The sequence below is a fragment of the Miniopterus schreibersii genome (genome assembly GCF_964146895.1).
Source record: "Miniopterus schreibersii genome assembly, chromosome: 20".
NCBI classification, from domain to species: domain Eukaryota; kingdom Metazoa; phylum Chordata; class Mammalia; order Chiroptera; family Miniopteridae; genus Miniopterus; species Miniopterus schreibersii.
In genome coordinates this window covers 4,092,840-4,118,787 of record NC_138122.1, presented here as the reverse complement: position 1 = coordinate 4,118,787, position 25,948 = coordinate 4,092,840, and the positions used below count along the sequence as shown (strand labels likewise).

The window sequence follows — 25,948 nt, the reverse complement described above, 5'->3', positions numbered from 1 at the left end:
ACATAAGACATTATACAGGGCACTGCAGAAGTTTCCAGGATTTCCAGTTATGAAGGCCAAACTGAAATGTTACGACATCTGCCCTATTTTTAAGGCAATTTCTCAACATAAAAGCCAATGCCAATTATTCAGCAGTTAGCTCATTTAATGAAGGTTCTGAAGAGCAACTGTGATCTTGGAGCTTAACTACATGAGCTGAAAAGGAGGGAAAGGCATTTTCTATTTCAGGAATGTGTGATTGGACATATCACGGAATTAAGGTTCTATCTTGGCTCTTTTACTAAGCTAGCTGTTTAACTTTAGCCAAATCTCTCTGAACCACTGATTTAGATAGTCTCCTAGCTTTTCCCCATTTCTGACAATCTTTGATTTTACTTTTTAAAATGTCTGTCTAGGTCATCACCACCAGCTACATTCATGAAACACAGTCATATGTACACTGCCTAGCTGAGCACAAGACAAAAATAGGATGAGACAAGAGACGTGCCTACCGGGAATCTATCATTATTATGACCATCATCATTAATGTGGGAAGATGAGGCAAGGACACAGGATCCTACTAAGACCTGTCATTAAACTACAAGCCTTCCTTAAACTCGCTCTTCTGGGAAAAAGCTCCTTCCCCACCCAGGCAGAAGTTTCAATGAGAAAGTCCACTGTTAATCTGGTGCTAACAGACTCGATATAACAAAGTAAGTTTGTATAACAAATATGATATCTGGCCCCTGGTCATGTAATGCTCTATGTATAATTTAAAACAGAGCCCTGATCCTATGTTTGCATAAATGGGCAAGGAAGCACAAAACAAGCTGAGTTAAAACTGGGTTCCTCACAACTGTGTCATCCCACAGAGTAATAATTCTCCAAATCTTTCACCTCTCTTGACTTTAAGTGTTCCAAATGTTTCAAAAATCTGATTATCTTAACAAATAGTTCACAAGCGTTTAGTTTATGCAAGGTGCTGAAAGTGGAGTACAGGGGAGCGAGACACTGTCCCTGTCTACACGGACCTTACATTCTAACGGAGGTCTCAGGTAAGCATTCGGATCGCTCTACTGCAAAAGTAGCAGAAGGGAAGAAAATATATTCTGTTGGTGAAATCATGGATGGGTGTAAGGAGCAGGTGGTATTTGAGGTGAGACTTGGAGGGTAAACAAGATTTTGATCTGTAGGGGTGGAGAGTAACAGGGCATTTTTGGCAGAGAGATGATCATAAACGAAAGCACAGAACAGAAAGAAGCATGTTTAGGGCACGAGAAGTAATTGAGGTCCTCTAGACAGCTGTCTGGGGGCAGGGAGGAGAGGAGAGGAATGACATTCTATAAAATCTTCAATATGAGAATGATGTGTTTGTACTCAGTATTATAACAATGGAGACTAATAAAGGTTTATGGAAGAGGGGAGTAAAATAATAGAATTATAGAAAATTTGAACTCAAGCTCCCTCCACCTCCATTTTACAGACAAGAGAGTCAGAGCAAGAACCAAGAGAGCTTGCCAGATTCCTAATCCAAGTTCTTCACATTATTCCATCTGTTTTACAAGGCTACCCTGGTAGCAGTGTGCAGGGTGGAGAAGAGCGAATTCAGGCAGGAGATGGATGTGGCAGCTATTACAGAAGTCCAGGAGAAAAGTTCGGGTGGGCTAACCAGGACCTGAGCTTCAGGGATGGGTGGAGGGGGGAGGGGTGGTAGTTGAAGGAGAGGTTGGGGTTTGGGGAATCCCTGAAGTCTCCCTTCCCTCTCCTCCACAGAGTTCAGGGTAGTAATTTTTCATTCACTTCAGAGAGGTGGGGCATTTGATTGGATTCACTGGCAGATCCAGAAAGCAAGGAGTCAACTGGTCCATCTTCGTTGTGACTATGAACTCTTAGCACTCCCAACTCCCTTTCAATACTGTGCATTCTCTAGAAAAAAAAGAGGCCAGAAACCACGCCAGCAGTGACCAGCAGCAGCCCTGGAACTGTTCCTTCAAGGGGTCCGTAGATGATTTTAGGATTCAGGCAACTCTGAGGGTTTCTTTCTGGTTTTGCTAAGGGTGCTCAGGCATGCCATGGCCCAAAGCTAATTTGCAAATAAGGGTCATTCAGCCCACAGGAGTGCTTCCCCAAGGGCTCTGGCCCATGTGGGATGTCAGCTGCAGAGGGGTTCCCTTAGTGTTGCTCCCTCAGATGCCTGTCTCTGGTTCACCAACCTCATCTCAGGTCTCCTGCCTTGTCCCTTGCCCTGACCTTCAGCTCCTCTCCTCTGTGACTTCTCACTTGAATAGTTTTATCAACTTAGAGCTGGGATGTCATGAGTCTGAGTATGTTTAACACAGACATAGATGTGGCAAAGCTTGATAGTAGGTGTGAATGCTGAGTTTCTAGCTGTGCAGAATTTTAAGGCAGCAGTCCACTTTTTCCCTTCAACATGGCTTTTAGTTTGTAACAATTTATTAAGACAGAACCAAGAAAGAAATCATGAGGGGTAGCTTCTATTATAAAGACAGAATATCAACCCAACAGATTATTTTCTCACCAGAGGAACGATTACACATAGTAGGCACCCAATAAGGAAGGGCAGTCATCAGTGGCATCTTTTGATTCATGTCTTGGTCAGTTCTTCTTTCTCATGAACTAAGAGGAGAACCATCATCAAGGCCAGCTGATTTCAACTGACCTTGTGGACCAAAGTCAGCTTTCACTTTCCACTATAAACTGTGCCCAAAGGTCTTTGTTTCCCTTCCCCCAGACCCCTCCTACAGGGCAGGAGCACACCGACATCTCAAGCTCCGTGCAAGAGACTCAACTGGACTTCACTACAGAGAACATCTTTAAGAGTCCTTCTGTAGTCATGCAAGGTGGTTTCATGAGCAGTCTGTGGAGGCAGGCAAACTATACTCAAATCCCATCTCTGCTAATTATGAGCTTATGGCCCTGAGCAAGTTATCTGACCTCTTTCTACCTTCATCTGTAAAATGGGGGTAATAGAATTGGCATAAAAATAAGTGAGTTAACAAGACAGTACATATAAAGTGCTCAGCATAAGTACTTAAGGAATTCCAGCTCTTTTTAATAAGGCAGCTCTGATGTTTGAGTCTGCTGAGCATCTTGTGACTGACAGCCTAGGGGTAGAGGCCAGTAAAGGTGACAAAGGTGCTCTCTAGATATGCCAGCTGTGCGCAGGAGCAGTATTGCAATACTTGGCCAATGTCTAAAGAGCTCAGAAAATAGTGGCTCCTCGCCTGCCGTACTTGAGCAATAGTTCTGGCTGGTCCACCTCCTTAGCCCTCTCACCTAGCCTAGACAGGCATGCATATGGCCTAGTTAGTTTGTAAGTTTTCAAAAAAACAAAAAACAAAACAAAAAAACACAAAAGAGTGAGATAGGGAGCTTTCTAGAGCACTATCTCAGAGTGACTTTAGTGCCTCTTCACTTTTATTTGGAGGTTTTTCTAGACACCAGGCCTGTCAAACTCCTGCTGTTTCAGGCTGTTTAGGCTGTCAGACACACGAGGGACTTAGGAACCATCCAGTGGTCCTGTTTTGGAGCTAAGGAAACTGAAGCCCTGGGTAGTGAACAATTAGATTGTCCACGGTCATCGAGCTCATCAGTTCAAAACCAGGGCTAGTTCCCTGGTGGCCTGGTGACCAGGTGGCTCTCATTCTACCGCAGCAGGCTGGCCCTTTGGCTTTCTGAATTCCGGCTCACGTTTGGTCCTGTCTGCAGGTGAAACCCGCACTCTGCTCACCCATTTCTCCATCTCAGCTTCCTGCCCGCTCTCCCTGCCCCTGGCATCTGGGATGTCCAGTGCCCCTCTCTCAGCTCTTGGTGCACACACCCTTGATGTGTACTGTCCTGCCTGGTCCTGCAAACCCGCCTGCTGCCAGCCCCGGACTGTGTCTGAGGGCCTCACAGGCCGCAGGAACCCTGCCTGGGTGACAAAGGGGCCCAGGAGGGCTCTTCTCTGCCCGCAACCTGTTTCTCTGTCCCTTCCACTCCATTTCCGCCGTCTTCCGCCCGCCCTCGCTGCCCAGCCTCCGTCTTGCTCTTCGGCTTCATGTTCCATCCTCCGCTGTCCTGCCCAGTCCTGGCCCTCGCCCCTCTTCTGCCCCTGGGCGGTTTCCGAGTTTGCACCGTCCTGTTCTCCGGGGCTCTGCCTTTCTCCTGCCCCCCCCCCCCCCCCATCTCTTCCCGCTTCCCTTCCTCTGACCCTGCAACACATCTGTTTCCAATCTGGGCCCTGGAGGCGCCTGTTTGAAACAAAAACCTCCCCCCACCCTCTGGAACCTGGCACAGAAATTCCTCAAGAAACCCTCCCTCCCCCAATTCTCCAGTTTCCCCAGACGCTCCTGGAACTAGCCCCCTCCCCTCGAGCCCTTCCCATCTCGCGGCTGCCCGCGAGCCGCCCGGGGACACCTCCCCCGGGCCGCCCGGGCCAGATGCGCCCTCCGCGGCCGGGCCGGCGCAGGAGTCGGCTCCCTCGGGGCCCAGGCGCGACCGTCCGGGGCCCGCGCTCGTCCCCGGCGGGGTCTCCCGTCCCGGCCTCCCGCCCGCCCGCGGCACTCACCTAGCCAGACGAGGAGGGGGGTCATCCCGGAGCGGCGGGGACCTCCCGCTCAGCCGCTGCCCGGCTCCGGGGCGGCGGGGCGCAGCCGACGGGCCTCGGGCGAGCTGGGCGCGGCGCCTGCGGGTGCCCGCGGGGTGCCTGCGGCCATGTGCCGCCGCGGGAGCCGCCCCCGCGCCCCGCGCTCCGCGCCTCGCGCCCTGGCCGCCGCGGGGCTCTCCGCGCGCCCACCAGACGGGAGCGGGGTCCGCGGGTCGCGAGCAAAAGCGAGGCTGAAAGACGCTACCGCTCGGGCAGCACTTTTCCCTGTTTGGAAAGAAAAAGGAGTGAAGAAGGAGGGGAAAAAAATAGAGTGAGCTGGAGCCACACGCGGCCTCCCGCAGCCCCTCCCTCCCCTCCCCCGCGCCCGCCCTCCCCGCGCCGGGTGCGCGCCGGGCCGGCCCACCTCGCGCCACGGGCTGGCGGCGCGGGCGGCGGCTGCGGGCTCGGCGCGGGGCTGATCCGCGACCGAGAAAGTCGGCGACACACCAGCCCGCGGCCCCGGGACGAGGCCCGGTCCCGCGCCGCCCCGTCCTCGCCGCGCCGCCCGCGGCCGCTGGCATCCCTCTCCCGCTCCCCCATCGCCCTCACCAGTCTGCGCCCCTGCATTTACATTCTTCCTGCCTCTCCCCTCCCCCTCCCCCTTCCCCTTCCCCTTTTCTCCTCTCCCTGGCTCCCAGTCTGGTTTTGTCAGCGTGAAACTACAGACTGACCACTGGCCGTACAGGCAGCTGGGCCTGAGTGACCGTCCGAGCGGTGTGGCTGCCGCCCTGGGCCACCTCCGCCTGGAGGCTTTCCCTGCGGCCCCGCGCGCCCGCGCTTCCCGGGTCTGCGGGCAGTGTGCGCGCAGCCCACCCTCGGGTCCCGCGGGGCTGAGCCGGCCGCCCGGGGGCGGGGCTGGCCAACACCTGCACCCCCCCGCCCCGCCCCCGACCCGTCCGAGAGCGGAGAGGACGCGGCGTGGCCCTCGCGGGCTCCAGGGACCTGCCCAGGAGGGGTTGGGTGGGAGGGGCCCTTCTGGAGGGGACTGGAGGGGGGTGGGCAGTGACTGCAGCGTCCAGGTCTCAGCTGCCCAGAGCTCCCGCTCGTGCACATACCCGCGTCCTGGGGCTCTCTGACCCCAGCCTCTGGATGTCCCTGGGGCGGTGGCTTCCCCGTCAGCCCCACCCAGGAGCCGCTCACCTTCCACCTCGCCTGGGCCAGGGCGCGAGTAGCCGGCGGCTGTAGATCAGCTCCCCCGCGCCTGGCAGGCGGCTGGATCGCTCGTTTGCCCCGGTTTTTCCAGTCCTCCCGCTAAGGGTCTTAGGTCACAGCATCTGTATAGCCCCCTCTAAGTAGCTAGTCCTTCTGGTTGTAATGAAAACCAGCCCATTTCATAGACGAGGAAAGCAGAGGCCTGGAGAGGTTAAGGGACTCATGAAGTCACTGAGAAGGAATGGCAAAAGCGCGGCCGCTGGGATCACTGCAGAATTACTTTGTAGAATTGCAACACGGATTCATGCCTCCCTCCCCCACCTCTTCAATAGCTATTCACTCAGCATCTGCTCTGCTCCATATGCTTTTTGGGGGTTGGGGACACAGGGTGGAGAGAACTGGTTATCAACATTTTCTTAAACATTTGGAACTAGTATACCATGGCACCAACTATGAACCAGGAATTATATTAATTATTTAATATTTATCCTTTTATTGAATTCCTATGACAATGCTAAGGGATGGACATTTTTTATTCCATTTTTAAAGATGAGGGAACTATAACCTAGAGAGGTCCAATATCTTGCCCCAGGTAATATAATATTAAAACCCCTCTATTACAATATTAATATTCTAAAATATTATTTTATATTTTAAAATATTTAATAGTTCTCTTTGACTCTGGGTACTTCTATTTTCCAATTTATACTTTTTGTCTAATAGGAGAAATATTCATAAATATAATTTGTACATGAATGTGTTAAAATGTTAATTCTTTTTAAAGCTGAGGCAGGTGGGAGGAAAACTATATAGAGAAAGTGGCTTTTTGTTATTTTTCCTTTAACATTTTATTTAATATTCTGATATACTTTCAGATTTACAGAAAAGTTACAAAAATAATACAAAGAATTCTTGGAGCCCAGGCCGGAGTGGCTCAGTCGTTGGGCATCATCCAGTGCACCTGGGCATTGCTGGTTCGATTCCTGGTCAGGGCACATCCCTGGGGTTTCGGGCTGGATCTTCGGTGGGGGTTGTGCAGGAGGCAACCAATCAATGTTACGCTCTCACATTGGTGTTTCTCTCTTTCTCCCCCTTTTCTCTCTTTCAAAATCAATTAAAAAATCTTCTAAAAAATAATTCTTGGATATTCTTTACCAGATTCCTTTTTTTCTTTCTCTCTAAAAGATGTATTTTTGCAGAAGTTTTAAAACCCATCTCAAGTCCTCCACTGCTTGTGGCCTTTCTCCTGAGTCTGGTAGCACCGTTTATTGCTGGAGGGCAGTGTGCACATGAAGACAGAAGGTAACAAGAGGCAGTCAGCTCCAAGTTATTAGTCACCAGCACAGGAAATGGTGACTAGGCTGAGACTAGGTCATAAACATTTAGTTTTCCCAGGTCCAAAGTCCTATAGCCAGTAGATATCTGGCATATATTCCTTGGGGAAGAACCTTGGGCCCTAGAGATAGATGACCGTCCCTAAATTCGAAGCCTCTTTTCTGATATGGTGCATCTGTGGGTCAGAAGAGCAGAGTGCCTCTGGGGATGGCTCTGTAAGTCAGCAACCCACTGCTTACCTACACTGTGTCCCACAGTGATTGGGCTGGGTGCCATAGGGACTCAAGGAGATATTTGGCAGTCCTTACCGTAAATGGACATCTCAGTTCAGTGGGAGAGAAAACATCAACATGTGAAAACTTTCAACAATACTTGAAAGTTACGTAGTTAAGTGGCAGAATAAATTATTCTGACAACAAGAAACACTGGGCATTCCAAGAACAGACGGAACCCTGTAGACTGGGGTGGTTGTGAAGGTCCCTTGGGAGACAGTTTTTGAGCCAGGCCTTAGGGATGACTTTCATTAGATAAAGGACCTGAGGAGGAGCACTGTGGGGCCACTCCTGGACAAAGACATGGAGTTGGGTGTATTCAAAAGACATTGAATGAAATGAAATACATAAAATGAAAAATTGGTGTTGGGGCAAAATGCCCTGGAACAGTTAGCCTGAAGTGAAATTGTGAAGTCCTGAACATGAGGCAAAGGATTCTGGAACTTTCCCAAACTCATTGAAAAAAATTTAGCAAAATGGACCTTGATGACAACCATGTTTTAAGAAATTGGCAGCTTTTGCCCAGAGATGACCCCAGGGGTTAGCCAAGGATGGAGAACTTTAGTACCCCTTTTATATCCATCAAGCTCCCTACCCCCATGCTTTAATATGGACAGATGACACTTTCTCAACATGTTGTAAAGTGACATGCATATGCAGCTTCAAAACAAGTCCCTTATCTTCGCCACTCTATGGTGCAAAGAGTGCCACCCTAAACCTATTCTCTAGAGGAATTCTAGGGCCACCTCAGGGTGTGCATAAAAGATTGGAAGAAAAATCTGAAGCAGAATAACTGGTTAGAATCTGTTTCTTTAAGCGGGGAGATGACATGAGAGTGGTGAAACAAATACAGGTGATAATTGGAAGAGAGATTCGACAGGTTAAATATCCAACAGTCAAGGTGGGAGAGGAAGTAGAAGACAAAAGAGGCACCAAAGATAACTATAAATTATCTAACATATTGTTACATGTGCTAAGATTAACAGCAGCCATCTACTGACCTCCTAGGATAGTCCTGGGGTTAGAAGCGTTGTCGGTGAGCCTCACAATAGCATGTTGCAGGGAGGAAACTAAGGCTTGGAGAGATTAAACAAATCGCTTATCTTTCCGGGGCTAGTAGATGATTGAGGCAGGATTTAAAGTCAAAAGATTCAAGGCCCTTATAGCTCACTCTCTTTTGATGGTCCTGCTACCTGGGGAGTCAAGTAAGTTATCTTGTCAAGAAGGGAAAGATAAATTTAATTTGAGACATGGTAACTTTGAGGGGAGGATTCACCGTCATCCATCTATCAATTCATCCATCCATCCATCCATCCATCTTTGAATTGTTTTTTCACTCTATAGTTCAGTGAATCTTTGTAACGCACCTAGTATGTGCCAAGCACTGGGCAATCGTTAGTTGCCCTCCAGGTGCTTATGGTGAGCTCAGGAAGATGGACAGCAAACAGTCACAGTGTGGAGTGAGAAAGGAGTTCTCTGAAAGGGAACCCCAGAGAGTGCTGAAGCTGAGAGCCGGGCCTGTCCGGAGCGTAAGGGGTGTCAGGGAAGGCCTGCGAGGCGCCGAGGTCCTGCGCGCTGAGGGGCAGGGCCTGCAGTGAGGAAGGGGGAGCTGCGGCCGCCTCACCGCGCAGGCCACCACGATCATGGACCGTGTCTTCCAGTCCCTTTGAGCTGCGGTCCCCAGGCCTGCCTGGTTGTCTCAGGTGGAGACACAGGGTCACGAGGGCGTTTAGGAGGAGAGCTCTGGGCTCTGAGGCAGACAGTTTGGGCTCGTGGTGGCTCTGAGTAGGTCGCTAGCCTTCCTTCCCTCTTTTCCTCGCTGTTATGAGGAAGAAATGAGCCTGTAATAAACGCGCCTACCACAGTGTTTAACACATAGGAGACTCAATAAATATTTGTTCCAACCCAAACTTGCGTTCATAGGATTCCATTCCCTAAAGTAAAAAGGAGCCAACTTCTGTCTCATTTCCCTTTCCTATTAAAACAGGATTATCTTTATATATTCTTTCCTGTCCCACAAGGATACTTATTGACTTGGCTTCAGCGTGCCGGTTCTTTTTACGGCTGGGCAGTGAGAGGTCCCAGCTGCCAGGGCCTTGACTGGACAACTTGGGTCGAGGCTGTGTCCGTGCTAATGGAGGCTAAGGAGCAAGAAGTTATCACCAAGGTAGAGAAAGCAGCTGTTCTCTTCTCAGGGGGCCTGGGAGTGGGGGGAGGCGAGAATAGCTGGATCCTGCTCTGTCCCACACCGTGAGAGGACAGTCCCTAGTTTTGATCTGTGTGGCCGGCGGGGAGGCAGGGATTTGGTGGGGCTAGTGTTTCCTGTAGGACATTTGTTAGAGAGGAAATGATCTCCACCTTCATTTACCTGCCAGGACCCAAGATGCATAGGCCCAGCCTTCAACCCCAGTGGAATTTTAAGGGGGCCAGTGGGAGAGTCAAGAGCCAAGATGGAAACAGAAGGTCTGCGTAGCTCCTGAGCCTCAGGCTTACAGTTGGAGTCTCTGCTCTTCACGCTCCCTTCTTTCCTGAGGTCAGGTAGATCTGGCCCCTAGCTCCTTCCCACATCCCATTTTCAATTCCTGCTAAAGTAACCCTCTCAGAGTTCAGGCGGGGGAGGAAGACTGGCCATTTTTTTGTTTTTTAATGAACAACAAATTTATTTCTCCCAGTTCTGGAGGAGGCTGAAAGTCCAAGGTCAGGGGCCAGCATGGTTGGTTCCTGCAAAGGTCCTCTTCTGAGTCGCACACTGCCGAGTTCCTGCAGTGCCCTCACTCAACCAAAGCGCAAGACAGGCCAGCTTTGAATTCCCATAGCCTCTCCCAGCCTGCATCACTTCATTAATAAGACTTCTGTTATGGTTGTTAAGAAGATTATGTGGGATTGCACAAAGTGAGACTAGGAAAAAAAAAGAGACACTGAGCAAAACTTAGGTCCCTTCTCTGGTCCCCCTTAGTTAATGCAACAGTATCTGCCGTGACTCCAGGACATCTGTAACCGGCTCTGCAGAAGCTCCTTTCACCTCTCCAAGAAAGGGAAGACTGCGTCTCCTTCCTTTAGGGGTGAATGGAAGTCTAGTTGCTTCCTTCGAAGCCCATTGCAAAAGGAGTAGTAAAGACTATTCCTGTGTTTTTTCCTTTCCTCACACCATTCCCCATCTCTGAATTGAGATAAAAATAGGAAGAAGGTGTTTCTTTGGTTAAAAAAACTCAGAATTGCCCAGCACACAGGGTGTCCTAAGGAAGCCATCAGAAAGGAGTAAGATGAGGCACTAACTTTCAAGTCATTAGATCGGGAGCCGAACCAGAGCCGTCTAACTTCCTTATTTTACTGAAAAGACCCAAACTTGTCTGGGGCCACTCAGCTCGTGGTGGCATGAAAGTTATAAATACCCTTGTCTGATTCCTAGTTCACTGCCCATGTCACTGGCCCCTAAGGGCCTGCTGTGATCCCATGGCTGACCAAACCCATGCCCACCTTCATTCTGCAGCCAGAGACAAGCGATTTTTCTGAGAATCCAGTCGCATGTTTCCCTCTGTGACACGAACCAGGGAACCAGAATACAGAAAGAGTTCATATCTTCCCAGCTGGGGATTGGCTACTTGCTGTCCCCAGCTCGCATGAGCTCTCAGGTACTTTTCATTCATTCAGCCCTAAAAGCTGAGTTCCAGCCTGTAAGCCTGCATTAGTTCCACCCCTGTGTGGCCGCGTCTCCACTGTCCAGTTGGATGGGTCCTTAGAGTTCTTCTCGGTTAACTTCCTCATTTGTAGACGGAGACCCAGCCAGGGGATGTGTTGTGTCAAGTTAGAGACAGGGTCAGGCGTGAGACCAGTTGCCTAGCAACCAGCCCATTCTCTTTCCAACAGTGTGAAAAATTATCACACAGAGTGGCTCTGTCTCTTCCTGAAAGGTCTGGAATGAGAACAGAAAACTCCATGGTGTCTGCTGGCAAAAACAGGTGTGGTAGGGTCCAGGGAAGAGCTGGGGTTTTTACCTAGAAATGGATGATGCTGTCGAAGCCATGGGATAAAATCGAGGCCAATATGTGCAAAGCCTGAATGTTCTACTGGTGTCCGGTGGGGAGCTCATGCTTTTGTGGGCTGTGATGCTGGAAACTGTCAGCAGCTGCTTGCAGCTGCTCAGTGATAAGACTGATGTCTGAGAAGATAGGAGGGGAGGAGAAATACTCTTCACCTTCAAACACAGGACACGAACTCAGGCCACTGTCCCGAGTTCCCATTATCTCTCGTCTCTCCTGGCTAGACTATTCCCGGAAGGTGGGATGAGGTACAGGACAGCTGTGGCCTGAAACCACTGTCTGAGAGGCAGTGGGGAGTGGTAGAGAGAGCACAAGGTGTGGCATCAGGTGACAGGATTGAACCCTCCCTGGAACTGTCACTTATTGACTTATCTTGAACAAATCATTTTACCTCTCCAAGTATCAGTTGTCTAAAGAAAATGGAGATGCTAATGTTTGGTAAGCCAGTCTTTAGGAATGTAAGGTTAGTGTTATTAGGAATATAAGTTGTAGGAATTGGCATGATCTAGTTGAAGTGGTCATTCCTCTCCATTCCCCCCGTTTTCGAGTTGGGGTAGAGAATCCATCAGTCCAGAAGCATTTAATGTGTAACAGACACAGTGGGCCCAGAACCTGGCACAAGACTGAGGTTGGGGCCTCTTCCCTCTGACTTCCCCATGTGCTGAGCAGAAAGACAGTTCTGGAAGACCTTGTTCACTGGCTCACAAGCCCTATTCCAAACACACCTCCACCACAGAGGCTAAAAATGGATACCTTCTCTCAGCCTCCTGTGCCGCAGGGAAGGCCACATGACACAGTTCTAGCTAGTGAGTCAAAAGCAAGAGACGTTTGCTTGGGGGCTTTTGGTAAGCATTTACTTTACACTCTGTGCAAACCAGAACTAGATTTTGCCTCTAAAAGGCATCCAGTTTAAAGGAGATATGCTCTTAAATAACCATAAACCAAAGATAAAACATAGCCTTCGGCCTAAGAAAGGCATAGGCGAAGTGCTGTTGAGTTTAAAAGGAGAGAGCTATTTCTTCCTATGTAGTGATCAGGGATTGCTTCATGTAGGAGGTGGCATTTGAAGTGGGTAGGGCTTGAACTCCAAGGTTGGAAGATTCAGAATGATTCCCAGTCCCAATCTCACCGGCCCTGAGCTTCCCCACTATTCCGAACCACTTCTAGGGAAGACAACAGTCCTTGCCAGGTGATGTAATTTTAACACTAGACATAATCAGATATAATTACATCTTGTGTGCACAGCACTTCCTTCAAATTCCTTTAAAGATACAATCTAACTCGTCCCTCAGAAGTGGGCAGGGTGGATAAAGAATAAAGAAGGAAGCTCACAGGCATGAAGGACATCCCAAGATTTTAGGGTTGCTTGGGAACAGGGCCTGCCGATTCCCTTCTTGGAACTCGCCACCTTCATCTTCATCCATGTAGACTCCAACCCTCAGCCATGGGCGCACCCCCCCTCTGGTTATGGAGGGAGGTTCCTCTATCCAATATGCATCATATAATAAATTCTCACTATGGTGGAGGTGTATGACATTCCTATGGGGAGGATCTGTACTTCGGGTTCACTATCCCGAAGAGCAAATCATGGATTTGCTCAAGTTACTCATGTGCTTTCCCTGGTGACGGGTGGAATGCTTTCTTGAGATTCCTGGCTCGGCTGGGCTGGCATGTCAAGTGGAAGCTGGCATGTCACTAGGACCAGTCTTCAAGCCTTCTGAAAAAAATGACATGGGCAACCATGAGTTTAAAAATTATCCATTTACACACTTATTAGGATGGGTAACATAAAAAACACACACAGAGAAAGTAAGTGTTAGTGAGGATGTGTACAGATGAAGACCTCCCTGTGCTGTTGATGGGAATGTAGATGCTACAGCTGCTGTGGAGAACAGTATGATAACTCCTCAAAAAATTAAACAGAACTATTGTGTGACCCAGCAGTTCTGCCTCTGCGTATACTCAAAAGAATCGAAGGCAGCAACTCAAAGAGATATCTGTGCAACCATGTTCATAGTAGCATCAGTTACAGATGGAAATAACCCAAATGGCCACCAACGGATGAAGCTACAAACAAAATGCGCTCCATACCTACAGTGGAATATTATTCAACCTTAAAAAGGAAAGAAATTCTGACACATGCTAGAACCAGGACATTATGCTAACTGACATGCCAATCACAAAGGGACAGATGTTGTATGATTGATTACACTTATATGAAGCATGTAGAATGGTCAAACTCATAGAGACAGAAAGTAGAATGGTGATTTCCAGGGGGCTAGGGACAGGGGGCAATGAAGAATCTCAGTTTTGCAAGATGAAGGTTCTAAAGATGGATGGTGGTGATGACTGCACACCAACATGAATGTACTTAATGCCACTGAACCGTACCCTTAAAAATGGCTAAGTTAATAAATTTTGTTGTGTGTATCTTACCACAATCAAAAATCTACAACATCACTTTCTTTAAAAAAATTTGCTCCTAGACTGTCCAGATCAGATGTAACCTAGTTTATTTTCTGGAGATCATCATAGTAGCATTCAAAAAGCTAAACTTTGAATCAGAAAGCCCAGATTCAAATCTCAGTTCTGCTGCTTGTTAGCTATTTGATTTTGTTCTTACTAAGCTGTGCTTTCCTTGTCTTTGGTTGGGTGTAATAATATCGACTTTGACTGCTTCCCTGGGCATACGTGAAAATCCAATGACATAATAGTGTGAATGTGCTTAGCAAGCCACAGAACACTAACCAAATATAAAAGATTTTTGAGACAATGATGAAGTTCTCTCTGGGACTTATTGTAATATTTTCCAACTTTTCTTGCCAAGAAGTTCCTTCCATCACACCTAAATTCCTTCTAACGCAGCTTCAGCCAGCTCTGAAATAGCCTTTCCACTGGGACATTTCCGTATCCCCAGCTTAGAGATATTTCTATCTGGCAAGTGTCAAAGGGGACAGCAAGAACCATAAGCATAACCATTTGGAACTACTAACTTTTGGGGCCAAGGACAGAATTTGTCTCCAGGTCTGGTTTGGTTTGCAAATTCCGGGCTGTCATAGCAACCCCAAAAGCAAAGGAGGACTGTTCAGTGTCATCTTTGACTGCAGCCTGGGCTGGGAATGCGCTCAGGTTGGCCCAGATAAACAGTGTCCAGTGGTAATCACTCCGTGCCCCTCCCTTTGGGCCCAAGGAGCTTCCTGCCCCGTGTCACTCGGCTGCTCCTCACCCTATGGCTCCACCAGGTCCAAAGTGGGAGGGAGTTTCAGGAATTACCTGCAGTGGAAGCAACCTCTGCACCGTGTGAAGATGTCTGAAGATGGCCTGGGGAGGGGTGGCTGATGGCGCTTCATGGCACTGCGAGTATCCCCGGTTAAGTTTGCACTTCTGCTCTGCTGGCCTACTTAAACATTGGCAACCAGGCCGGCTTATCTCTAGGGCTGGTGTGAAGGTCTAAGGATGAAGATCCAAAAAATGTAACCAGCTTGACAATATAAAACACAACAACGTGAAAATAAAGTCAGTATGCACCTCACTAAATCTACAAACAGATTATGATGTCATTTTCTTTAACTGTGACATTTATTATCATAAGACTTTTAGCCCATTTGCAGACAACTTTCAGGCTAATTTTTCATCATTGGCAGAATTCCTGATTATGTGAAATGATAGCCAAGAAATCATGGTTAGGCCAAATTTCAAAAGTAAAATTATATAAGACATTGCAATATTTTTATAGTAAAAAAGTTAGAAGTTGGGTAAATTTTAATATGCTCAATATTGTGTGGTGTAGGGCCTTCAAAAGGCCTAGGAAGGCCTCAAAGTGTTGCTGCTTACAAGTGTGCTCTCTCTTTTTCTCCTCCTTCCCTCCCTCCTTCCCTCCCTCCCTCTTTGCCCTTTTAATAATACTTTTCAATTATATTAGTTTGAGGTGTTCAACATAGTGATTAGATGTTTATATATTTACTAAGCAATCACCCCAAAAAATCTAATACCCACCTGACACCGCACACACTTATTACAATATTATTGACTACATTCCCCAGGCTGTACTTTACATCCCCATGACTATTTGGTTAATCCCTTCACCATTTTTATCCCCAACCCCCTCTCACCTGGCAATCTTCAAAATGTTCTCTGTATCCATGGGTTTGTTTCTGTTTTGTTTATTTTGTTTCTTAGATTCCACATATAAGTGAAATCTATGGCATTTGTCTTTCTCTGTCTGACTTATTTCACTCAGCACAGCACCCTCTAGGTCCATCCATGTTGTTGTGGATGAGAGATTTCATTCCTTTATATGGCCGAGTCCTATTCCACTGTATGTAGGCACCACTTCTCTATCCAGTCATCTATGAGGGACACTTAGGCTGCTTTCATATCTAGTCTATTGTAAATGATGCTGCAGTGAACATAGGGACGCATATGACTTTTTGATTTAGTGTTTTGGTTTCTTTGGATAAATACCCAGAAGTGGAATTGCTGGGTTCCTTCTTTGTCTCTTGTTACATCCTTTGTTTTAAAGTCCCTTTTGTCTGGTATAAGTATTGCTACCCCAGGTTTTTGTTTGTTTGTTTCCATTTCTATGGAATATCTCCTTCCATTCCTTTACTTTCATTCTGTGTGTGTCTTTCAATCTGAAGTGAGTCTCTTGTAGGCAGCATATGTTAGGGGCTTGGTTTCTTATCCATTCAGCCATTCTATGGCTTTTGATTGGAGCATTTAATTCATTTACATTTAAAGTAATTGTTGATAGATATGTAATTATTGCCATTTTATTATTATTCACATTTTTTATCTTTTTTCTTTTTCTTAAGGAAGTCCCTTTAACATTTCATATAATGCTGGTTTGGTGGTGATGAACTTCTTTAGCTTTTTCTTGTCTGGAAAGCTCTTTATCTGTCCTTTGATTCTAAATGATAGCTTTGCTGGATGGAGTAATCTTGGTTTTAAATCCTTGCTTCTCACCACTGTGAATATTACCTGCCAATCCTTTTTGGCCTGCGAAATTTCTGTTGAGAAATCAGCTGGAAGTCTTGTGAGAGCTCCCCTGTAAATAACTAACTTGCTTTTCTCGTGCTACTTTTAAGATTCTCTCTGTCTTTAACCTTTGTCATTGTAATTATGGTGTGTCTTGGTGTGGGCGTCTTTGGGTTCCTCTGGTTTGGAACTCTCTGTGCTCATTTGTATGTGTATTTCTTTCACAAGGGTAGGAAAGGTTTCCATCATTATTTCTTCAAATATGTTTTCAATGCCTTGCTCTCTCTCTTCTCTTTCTGGGCTCCTTATGATGCAATTATTTGTGTGTTTGATGTTGTCCCAGAGGCTTCTTAAACTATCTTCATTTTTTAAAATTCTTTTTTCTTTCTGCTGTTCTGATGGGGTGTTTTCTGCTACCTTATTGTCAAAATCACTGATTCAGTCTTCTGCTTCATCTACTCTACTGTTGATTCCCTGTAAGGTAATCTTCATTTCAGTTGTATTATTCATTTCTGATTGGTTCTTTTTTATGTCTTACATCTATCTCCATTTTTATATTCTCTATCTCTTTGAAGAAGTTCTCACTGAGATCATTGAGCATCCTTATAACCAGTGTTCTGAACTCTGCATCTGGTAGATTGCTTTTCTCCATTTTGTTTAGTTTTTTCCTGAAGTTTTGTTCTGTTCTTGCATTTGGGACATGTTTCTTTGTCCCAAATGTTTCATTTTGGCTGCCTCCATGTGTTTGTTTCTATGTATTAGGTAGAGCTGCTACATCTCCCAGTCTTGATAGAGTGGCCTTCTGTAGTAGGTGTCCTTCGGGGTCCCATGGTACAGTCTCCCCAGTCCCCTGAGCCTGGTGCTCGAAGCATGTTCTTTGTGTGGGTTGTATGTACCCTTCTGTTGTAGTTAAGCCTTAATTGCTGTTGGCATATCAATGGGAGGGATTGACCCTAAGGCTGATTTATTGTGAGGACTGGCTGTGACTACAGTGGAGGAGCTCTTGGGAGGGGCTCTGGTGCAGGCCAGTGTCAGCTGTTGCCTGTTCCCTGCCTGGAGCCAGTTGGTATGAGCTACAAAAAGATCAGTAGATGGCTGCCACTTGTGCTCAGGTGAGGTGCCTGGGAGAGGCTAAGCTGTGAACCAAGGCTGGCTGCCACTAGTGCCCACCTTGGAGCTTCTTAGTAAGAGATACAGGGTACACTGAGGCCAGATGCTGCTTGTTTTGGGTTTGTGAACCTTTGAGAGATTTTAGGAAAGTCGATAGCATGAGCCAACACAGACTGTTTGTATAGAAAAGTCACTGGAAGTAGTTTGGGTGGGTTGGAAATTTGAATGCGGTAGGATCTCAGAGAATCACCAGGATTGGGTGAATGGTGTTAGCTACATTGATGGAGATTCAGATATGGTGCCATCTGTTTGTGCAGGCTGAGCAGAGGAAGGGCTCAAAAAAGGAACAATAGCTTTTGCCAACACTTCTGTCTGGGACAAGCTGCCCCTCCATCCAGCTCTCACCCTGAAGCCAGACAATTCAGTTCCTCCCTGAATGTCTCTGGCTCCTGTTGAGCTGCTGCTCCAGCACTGGGGCTCAGAGTGGGTAAGTCCATGTGTGAGCCCTTTCATAGGAATGCCTGGGACTCTAGCAGCCCTCCATCTCACTGAGCCACAGTCTCCACTGGTCTTCACAGTCAGAAGTTATGGGGTCTTCTCTTCTGGCACTGTGGAGCCTGGTTCAGGGCTTGGACTCTTTGTTCCTGAGGGGTATCTCTACAACTGAGAGAACTCTCCCAATTTTTAACCACCACATGTGGGTTGGGACCAGCCTGATCCATGCTTCTGCCTCTCCTACCAGTCTCAATGTGGCTCTTCTATGTATCTTTAGTTATAGGGATCCTGTTCAGGTAGACTTCAGGTGTTCCTCAGTGATGGTTGTTCTGTAGTTTTGCTTGTAATTTCTATGCAACCATGAGAGAATGTGAGCACAGCTTTTACCTGTGAATTTTGCTCCTTCAGTTGTCATCAAGTATCTGAGCAACATTCGCACTTTAACAAGGGAAATACACAAGAAGCTCCTCCCCGGATCAGTAAGAAACACAAGGGCTGCAGCCTGAGTTTACTAGGCCTTTCTGCATTCAGCAGCCTGATCCTAATCATAAACAAATGATAGTTCTGCCCCAGGGGTAGGGCTCTGGAGAGCAGAAATATGTGCGTGGTTCAAGGGGCCCAGAGCAGTAGGTAGGAGCTATGGAGCTTGGGTGGTCTCCAAGTCACAGATTTCAGAGCCTGCTCCTCCCTCTCATGGAAATCTCTCCTCTCCGTCTGAGTCTGCAGCCCAGCCCTCCCCTGCCCTGCCCTGCCCCCTTCTATTGCTCTGTTCTCCATATCCAATTATGGAGCAGAAAAGCTAAAGGGAGCAAAAGATTGAGAAATTCTGGGAAAATTCAAGTAGTCATAAATCTCCCTAAACCAGGTAGTAATGAGATCCGGTGATTGATTAGAGAGAATCATAGAAGGTGGAGAGAAATAGAGATAAGTCAACCATAATGTTGATTTCAAGACAGGATCACAAGAAGAATTATGGTTCTTAGACTAGAAAGAAACATAAAAGCCAGGAGAGGGAGCAGGTTGAGTGAGAAGAGCCCAGTGAATTCATTTATGTTGAGCTTGAGAATGTAGAGAACACCCTGGTGGGGATGGTCACTGGTATTCTAGCTCGAAGTTGAACTATGAGTCAACGTTCATCAGGAAAGGGCAGAAGGCAGAAACAGAGGTGCCTGGGACAAGACTGCCAAATGACAGTGAAGACTAAAGAGCAAACAGGCTGGTTAAAGGAACACTGACATCTGCGGGACAGTGAGGCAGCGGGAGGTTCAAGGTGGGACGGCAGTTTGAGCCAAACCTTTGGAGATGAAACACTCTTCTAGGAGACAGGCCGGCAGCCACAGCAACTTGATGCCAAGTGCTGGCCTGGTGCAGTGATTCCCACACCTGGCAGTGTGGCTGAGACACAGGGGACTTTAGATGACGTGTTCCTGTCTCCACCGCCCCCCCCAAGGCTGATTTATTCCATATGGGGTGGGGCTTGGGAATTTGTATTTTCCAGCTTTACCAGATTTCTGTTCTCAGGTATTAGTCCAGAGGAGAAAGTGGCTCTCCTCTCTGCTCAGCATAGGCCTTGGTTCCTGGCTGCAGGGCTGATTCTGTGCAAGAGAACCCGGTGATCTCCGTCTCCTCCTCCTGTGGGGGTGAAGAGAGCTACATAGGGAGGGTGATCCTCAGATTGGCAAGTGTTGGCAGAGAGGGGAAGGCAAGAGCCCTGCCAGGGAGCCCTCTGCAGGAAGCGATAGTGAAGGTCAGGCGTGACCAAGCACAGAGGACAGGGAAGACAGTGGAAAACACAACTGGACACAGCACGGTGCATCACCTGAGGTACGTGCCCTTGGCCGGAATCAAACCCGGGACCCTTCAGTCCACTGGCCAACGCTGTAACCACTGAGCCAAACTGGCCAGGGCACCCCCCCCCTTCTTTTCAAAAGACAATATAAGCTCCCCTAGGGCAGGGATTTCTTTAAAATGTTTGTGGAAAATTCCCAACCTAAAAAAGTAGAGAGAATGGTGTAGCAAACCCCATGTTCTCAACTCCCCACTTCAACAATTAGCCACAGCAGGCTAATGTCTCACCTATACCCAGCACCCCTTCCCCAAACCCCAGCACTTCGAAGCAAATCAGAAAAGACAGTTTACCTGCTTCTGTGATACCCTGTTTTTTCAATCCGACAGCCATTTGCTGGTAATAAAAACAAGTTCTGAGGATGGAAGAAGGGACCAAGGAAATATGACCAGCTTACCCCTAATTCTTCTTTTCCACACGAAGAAGCAGTCGTGAATTTTGCTCCTTCAGTTGTCACCAAGTATCTGAGCAACATTCGCACTTTAACAAGGGAAATACACAAGAAGCTCCTCCCCGGATCAGTAAGAAACACAAGGGCTGCAGCCTGAGTTTACTAGGCCTTTCTGCATTCAGCAGCCTGATCCTAATCATAAACAAATGATAGTTCTGCCCCAGGGGTAGGGCTCTGGAGAGCAGAAATATGTGCGTGGTTCAAGGGGCTCAGAGCAGTAGGTAGGAGCTATGGAGCTTGGGTGGTCTCCAAGTCACAGATTTCAGAGCCTGCTCCTCCCTCTCATGGAAATCTCTCCTCTCCGTCTGAGTCTGCAGCCCAGCCCTCCCCTGCCCTGCCCTGCCCCCTTCTATTGCTCTGTCTCCATATCCAATTATGGAGCAGAAAAGCTAAAGGGAGCAAAAGATTGAGAAATTCTGGGAAAATTCAAGTAGTCATAAATCTCCCTAAACCAGGTAGTTTCCCGAGACTCGAGAAGGGCTTAGCTGGAGGCTCATGGTGGGAGTTTGTGCGGAGGGAAAGGGCTGCAGAGGAGGCCGGAGGTAGCCGTGCTGCGCACGGGGCTTGTGCTCTTCTGGACCCCACGCAACGCGTCTGCTTCCTGAAGCGCCAAGAGGACCTTGGCCAAGTGTGGGCTCTTCTGTGCACCAGCCTTTACCACCAAGGTGCCATTAGTAAGGTGCAGCTGAATAACTACAAAATATCCTTGTGGAATTAAATTTTACCAATATTTTTTTGGAGGGGAGAACAGTTACTTTTAATGTTAAAATAATCTTGGGTTCGTGATGGAATAAAACATAAAATTTTCATGTAGTTATGATGATAAACACAGAAATTTAAAGAAGTATCCCAATTGTAGTGGCCTATTTGGAGAGTTATTTTCTTTCTTCTGCCTTTAGAGATATTTGGAGTGGGGGTGATTTGACAAGACTGCCTTGATGGTTCATGGGGCCTTGAACTTTTTTTATTTGCACTGGGCCCAGCAAATTATGTAGCCAGTACTGTCTCTAAGAGAATAACCTGCTTTTTGATTTAATTTACAATGAATTTAGGGCTCAGACTGTGAAGCGACATGTTAACTTGTAGATATGGGGCCAGTGGGGTTGCACAATTTCTGCTTTTACTGCCCTGTGGACCATTACTTAGATTTGTCTCTAACCTAAAAAAACAATTATTTCGGTGTGTTACTTCCTTAGTTGCTCTGGGAATCAGTGTCCCATCTTACTAATACCATCGCAGATTAGTAATTTAAATAAAATCTTTGACAAGTGTTCATACTGTTTTGTAAGGTACTTGCATTTTTAACCTTTTTTGGGAAGTGATCTTTGGACAAGTCCGTATTTCAAGCTCTCTGCATTATATCACACTGCCGCAGTCACTCTTCGCTTCTCCGTCTACTCCGAGGGCACACACTGAGTTCTGTTTGTGCCTCGATGTTGATGCATTTAGGCGCATCTGTTAATTTCTGTCTTGTCACTCTTAGTATCCATAAATTCTTTTAAAATCGTATTTGCTTATTTTAAAAAATAGATAAACATCCACTTGGTTCAAATTCAAAAAATTCAAGGGTATACAGTGAAAATTCTGTCTCTTACCACTATCCCAGAGACAGTTTCTTCCCCAAAGACAATTTGTATAACCTCCAGGGTTATTCTCTACATACGATCAAATATGTTTATATATTCTGTTTGTTTGTTTTTCAATAAATGTAGAATATTCTACACACTATCCTGCAATATGCTTGCTTTATTTAAAAATATGTCCTGGCGCGGCTGGTGTGGCTCAGCGGCTGAGCATTGACCTAGGATCCAGGAGATCACGGTTCAATTCCGGGTCAGGGCTCAGGCCTCCATCCCCAGCAGGGGGCGTGCAGGAGGCAGCCGATCAATGACTCTCTCATCATTGAAGTTTCTACCTCTCTCTCCCCCCTCCCTTCTTCTTTCTGAAATCAATAAAATCCATCCTGGAGATTATTTAGTTTCAGAGCGTAGGGAGCCCCCCTGCTGCTACTTATGACTATTACTATTCTACTGGGAGACCTACTCAGATTTACTTAACCAACCTCTTATTGATAGGTATTTAGGTTCTTTCTAATCATTTGATATAACAAGCAATAGTGCATTGAAAAACTATGTACATATATCATTTTGTACATCTATGCAAGATAAATTCTCAGAAGTGAAATTGGTTGGTCAAAGGACATATGCATTTATAATTTTTTAGGTTTTTAGAAATTACTTTCCATACAGGTTATAGCAATTTACACCCCTGCCAGTAAGGTATGAGAGCCCTTGCCAACATTATATATCTATAGCACCGTGCTGTGAAATTTTTGAGCTTTTATAGGGGAGATAGTGTCTCATCATAGTTTTTACTTGTCTCTCTTTTAATGATATGAAGCATTTTCCCACATATTTGAGAATAAAGTATATTTCTTTTTGGAGAACTGTCTGTCCGTGCCCTCTGACAGTTTTTCTATGGGTCTGTTAAGATGTTAAGCCCCCTGTGGCCTGCAGCACGCTGTGGGCACACGCCTGCACGTGCACGCACATTCCACCGCGCCTCAGCCACCCAGCCGCTCTCCAGGGAGGGTGCCCTGTGCTAATGACGCATCTCTCTAGAAACTATGGGCTCCCTGGAACTCCTTTGCTTTGTATGTTTTAATTACAATTTAAGTGATTTCTCTACACTGAGAGCCCCTAGAAAGAAACCCAGGAATTGTCATCGCTCACGTGGCTTTGTTTCAATGCTGGTTATTTATTTATTTGTTTGTTTGTTTATTTTTTCTTCAGTTTTTTGAGATATTATTGTCATTTAACACATTTTTTGAGCTATTATTGTCATATACAGTTAAGGTGTGAGATGTGATGATTAGATACATGTATATATTTTGCAAAATGATTAGCACAATAAGGTTTAACACCTCCATCTCCTCACATAATTATGATTTTTTGTGTATGTGGTGATAAGATCTTCTCTCCTAATAACTTTCAAGTATATGATGCACTATTGTTATTATAATCACCATGCTGTGCATTTGATCCTCAGATTTTATTTATCTTTTAGCTGGGAGTTTGCAGTCCACCCCCAACCCCTGGCACCCACTTTTTTACTCTCCGCATGGGTATGACTTCTTTGAGAATCGCCTTTAGTGCCCGGCTCCGGGCTCCCGGATGGCCTGCAGAGACCTGCCCGCTAAGAAAGCCTGAGAGTGATGACGTTCCCTTTGTCTTAAAACCTGAAATAGCTGTCGGGGGCGTGATCAGGCCAGGAAGGTGGTCCTCGCCCAGCGGGGAATGCAGCCTGACCTTGAGCATGGTGGGGATGAAATGGGGAGCGAAGAGCCTCTGCACCCGTCACTGAGACTCAGGACAGGTCCACACAGGGAGCACTTCGGGGACAGAACCAGTAATGCAGCTCCGTCTGAGATCAGACAGGCTGCTTCAAAAACAATAGTAGTGGTTACTCTGTTAATGTTCCAAAACATCTGTCAGGCCAGTTTTAGGATCTCAAACAGGCATTTTTGGAATTTGGTTAGAATTCTAAAGGGTTAAGAGAAATCCTAGCACCTGACTTAAATACCCGAGAATGGCCCTCTCTGACAATATTTAGCACCTCAACAGGAAAGAACACGAGCTCACTGGAATCGCTAGAAAAGGGCACAGCAGTGGTTCGCATTTCTTTTGCCAGCGAGATAACACTTTAATTTGAGCCTCTGACTTTCATGCCCTGGAGGTAGAGGTGGGTTTCTTGTTGGGGCCCTGGGACCTTTGCTCTGCCTGCTTTTTTGGTATTAGAATTAGAGAACCTAAAAGTGATTCTACTTTCTATCTTTTTTCAGTGTTACTTGAGAACCTGGGGTTCCCAGCAGCATCTGGGAGCAAAGTCAGATTCAGGGTCGCAAGGCCTTTGTCTGCCACTTTCTTTTACGCTTTACTCCTTGTTAAAAGTCTAGCTAAAAAAAACCAGTCTAAGTTTGAAAGTTTGAGTAAAACCCCCTTAAGTCTGTGACCTGATTTCCTTTCTTTTTTCTTTTTCTTTTTAAATTACAGTTGATATTGTATTAGTTTCAGGCATACAGCATAGTGATTAGACATTTATATAACTTATGAAGTGACCACCCTGATAAGTCTAGTTAGGACCTGGTTTTCTTCAGCTTGAGTACTGGCAAGATTTATTACAAAATCCCTAGTCTTAGGATTTAGTGTCTAACAAACAAATATGAACAACAAAAAAGAGCTCACACTCTTCAAGGGAAACACATGAAACCAAAATAAAAAAGAAATACACTTATGTGTCAGATAAAGGAGGGAAGGGTAATTGTGTAGAGGTTACAGTTAAGAAAACGTGTTCCAGGTCTAACAAAGACGACAGAAGATAGAATGACTGAAATAAAGGTGGTATTTGAATATTGATTAAGAACCTGCAATCTGCCACTGGATAGAACATACACTTTCTCTCTAAGACCCTCCGAGGTAATGGGATATGTTTCATTGACCATCCGCTCAGCCTACAAACATCTATTGAGAAAGTTCTTTGAACGAGGGCTTTGGTTACAAAGATCAAAATTGCATATTTTCTGCCTTTGAGGAGCTCAAGGTAGAAAGAACAATTGCTGTGGTGAGGGCTCTAGGGAAGTTTGTTTAGGAGTCTGGGAGGAGACAGGAAGAACTGATGCCTCGCTCCGGGTGGGCCGGGGGTTCACACGGAACCTGGCGCTCCAGCCAGGTCTGAGGAAGCAGCGTGAGGCGAGGGCTCAGGGCGCAGAGTCGAGTCAGGCAGCCCAGGCGGCCGTCAGGCTGCTTCGTCTGGGATCTGATTCCACCATCAACCACTTGCGCAATTTTCACATGTGCCTAAGCCTCAGTTTTGTCATCTGTAAAATGGAATTATTATATTACCTGTGCCACAGAGTTTATTGTGAAGATTATATGAGAAAATCCTAGCCTCAGACTAACTCTTCATTCAAGATTCAAGTTAAAGTGCCTCCCAGCTCACTCATTTTTATTTGTTTGTTTCTTAACCAAGAAGTTGGCATCCAATGGAAGGTGGCCTGGCCAAGCAGATACCTTTTCTCCAAATATCAAAGTCGAGCTAAATAGTTTTGCAGGCAACTGATCACAGATTTCCAAGTTGGCGCTTACATAAAATGATAGCTTATAGATACATAAAGCAGCCCATGCCTTGAATGAGCAGGCCTGTTTCCTAGCATGTTATTGTATAATGGGGGAGAGAAAATGAGGGTCTTTATCCAGCTATGGGACCCTGAGTTTAGCCGGTTGGTTTGTGTGGGGGGAGCAGGAACTCGTAAGAGCATTCCCACCCTGTGGCATTGCTTATTAAAGACGGGATGATTTAGTTCGCCTGTGTTTTCCCCCTTATAGAGGTCGCTGGCACCCTAATGCAACAGAAGGGCTGAGTGTTCGTTGCAGCACTGACTCTGGGGTAAGTGAGCCACGGACCACTGACACTGGAGAGAATGCATATATGGCTCTGATTTCTGTCTTCAGCAAAAATTGCTTTGACATAGACTTTATGATAGTAACTATGTAAAATTATGTCCACCTCAATAATAGGATGGAAAGCAGTTAGAGATTATTGAAGCTGTTTCTTGAGGCAGTGGGGGTTGTTCTGTTCAGGGGT

General features: G+C 46.6%; 1 protein-coding gene across 4 annotated transcripts in view; it reads right to left on the bottom strand.

Moving 5' to 3' along the window:
• The window catches only part of CLMP (CXADR like cell adhesion molecule), a 99,497-nt gene extending 93,714 nt beyond the window's left edge, over positions 1 to 5,783 (bottom strand). Inside the window, exons 1-2 of one of the 4 annotated variants that reach the window (XM_081122559.1) lie at positions 5,768 to 5,783; positions 4,550 to 4,852 (exon numbers count right to left, since the gene is read on the bottom strand). In XM_081122559.1, the coding sequence (XP_080978685.1) occupies positions 4,550 to 4,574 (25 nt within the window). In that variant the 5' untranslated portion in view covers positions 4,575 to 4,852; positions 5,768 to 5,783. Of the gene's footprint in view, positions 1 to 4,549; positions 4,914 to 4,991; positions 5,109 to 5,298; positions 5,441 to 5,767 lie in introns of those variants that run through there. The other 3 variants (XM_081122556.1, XM_081122557.1, XM_081122558.1) reach the window with 3 other exon arrangements.
• Positions 5,784 to 25,948: the final 20,165 nt, after the last annotated feature.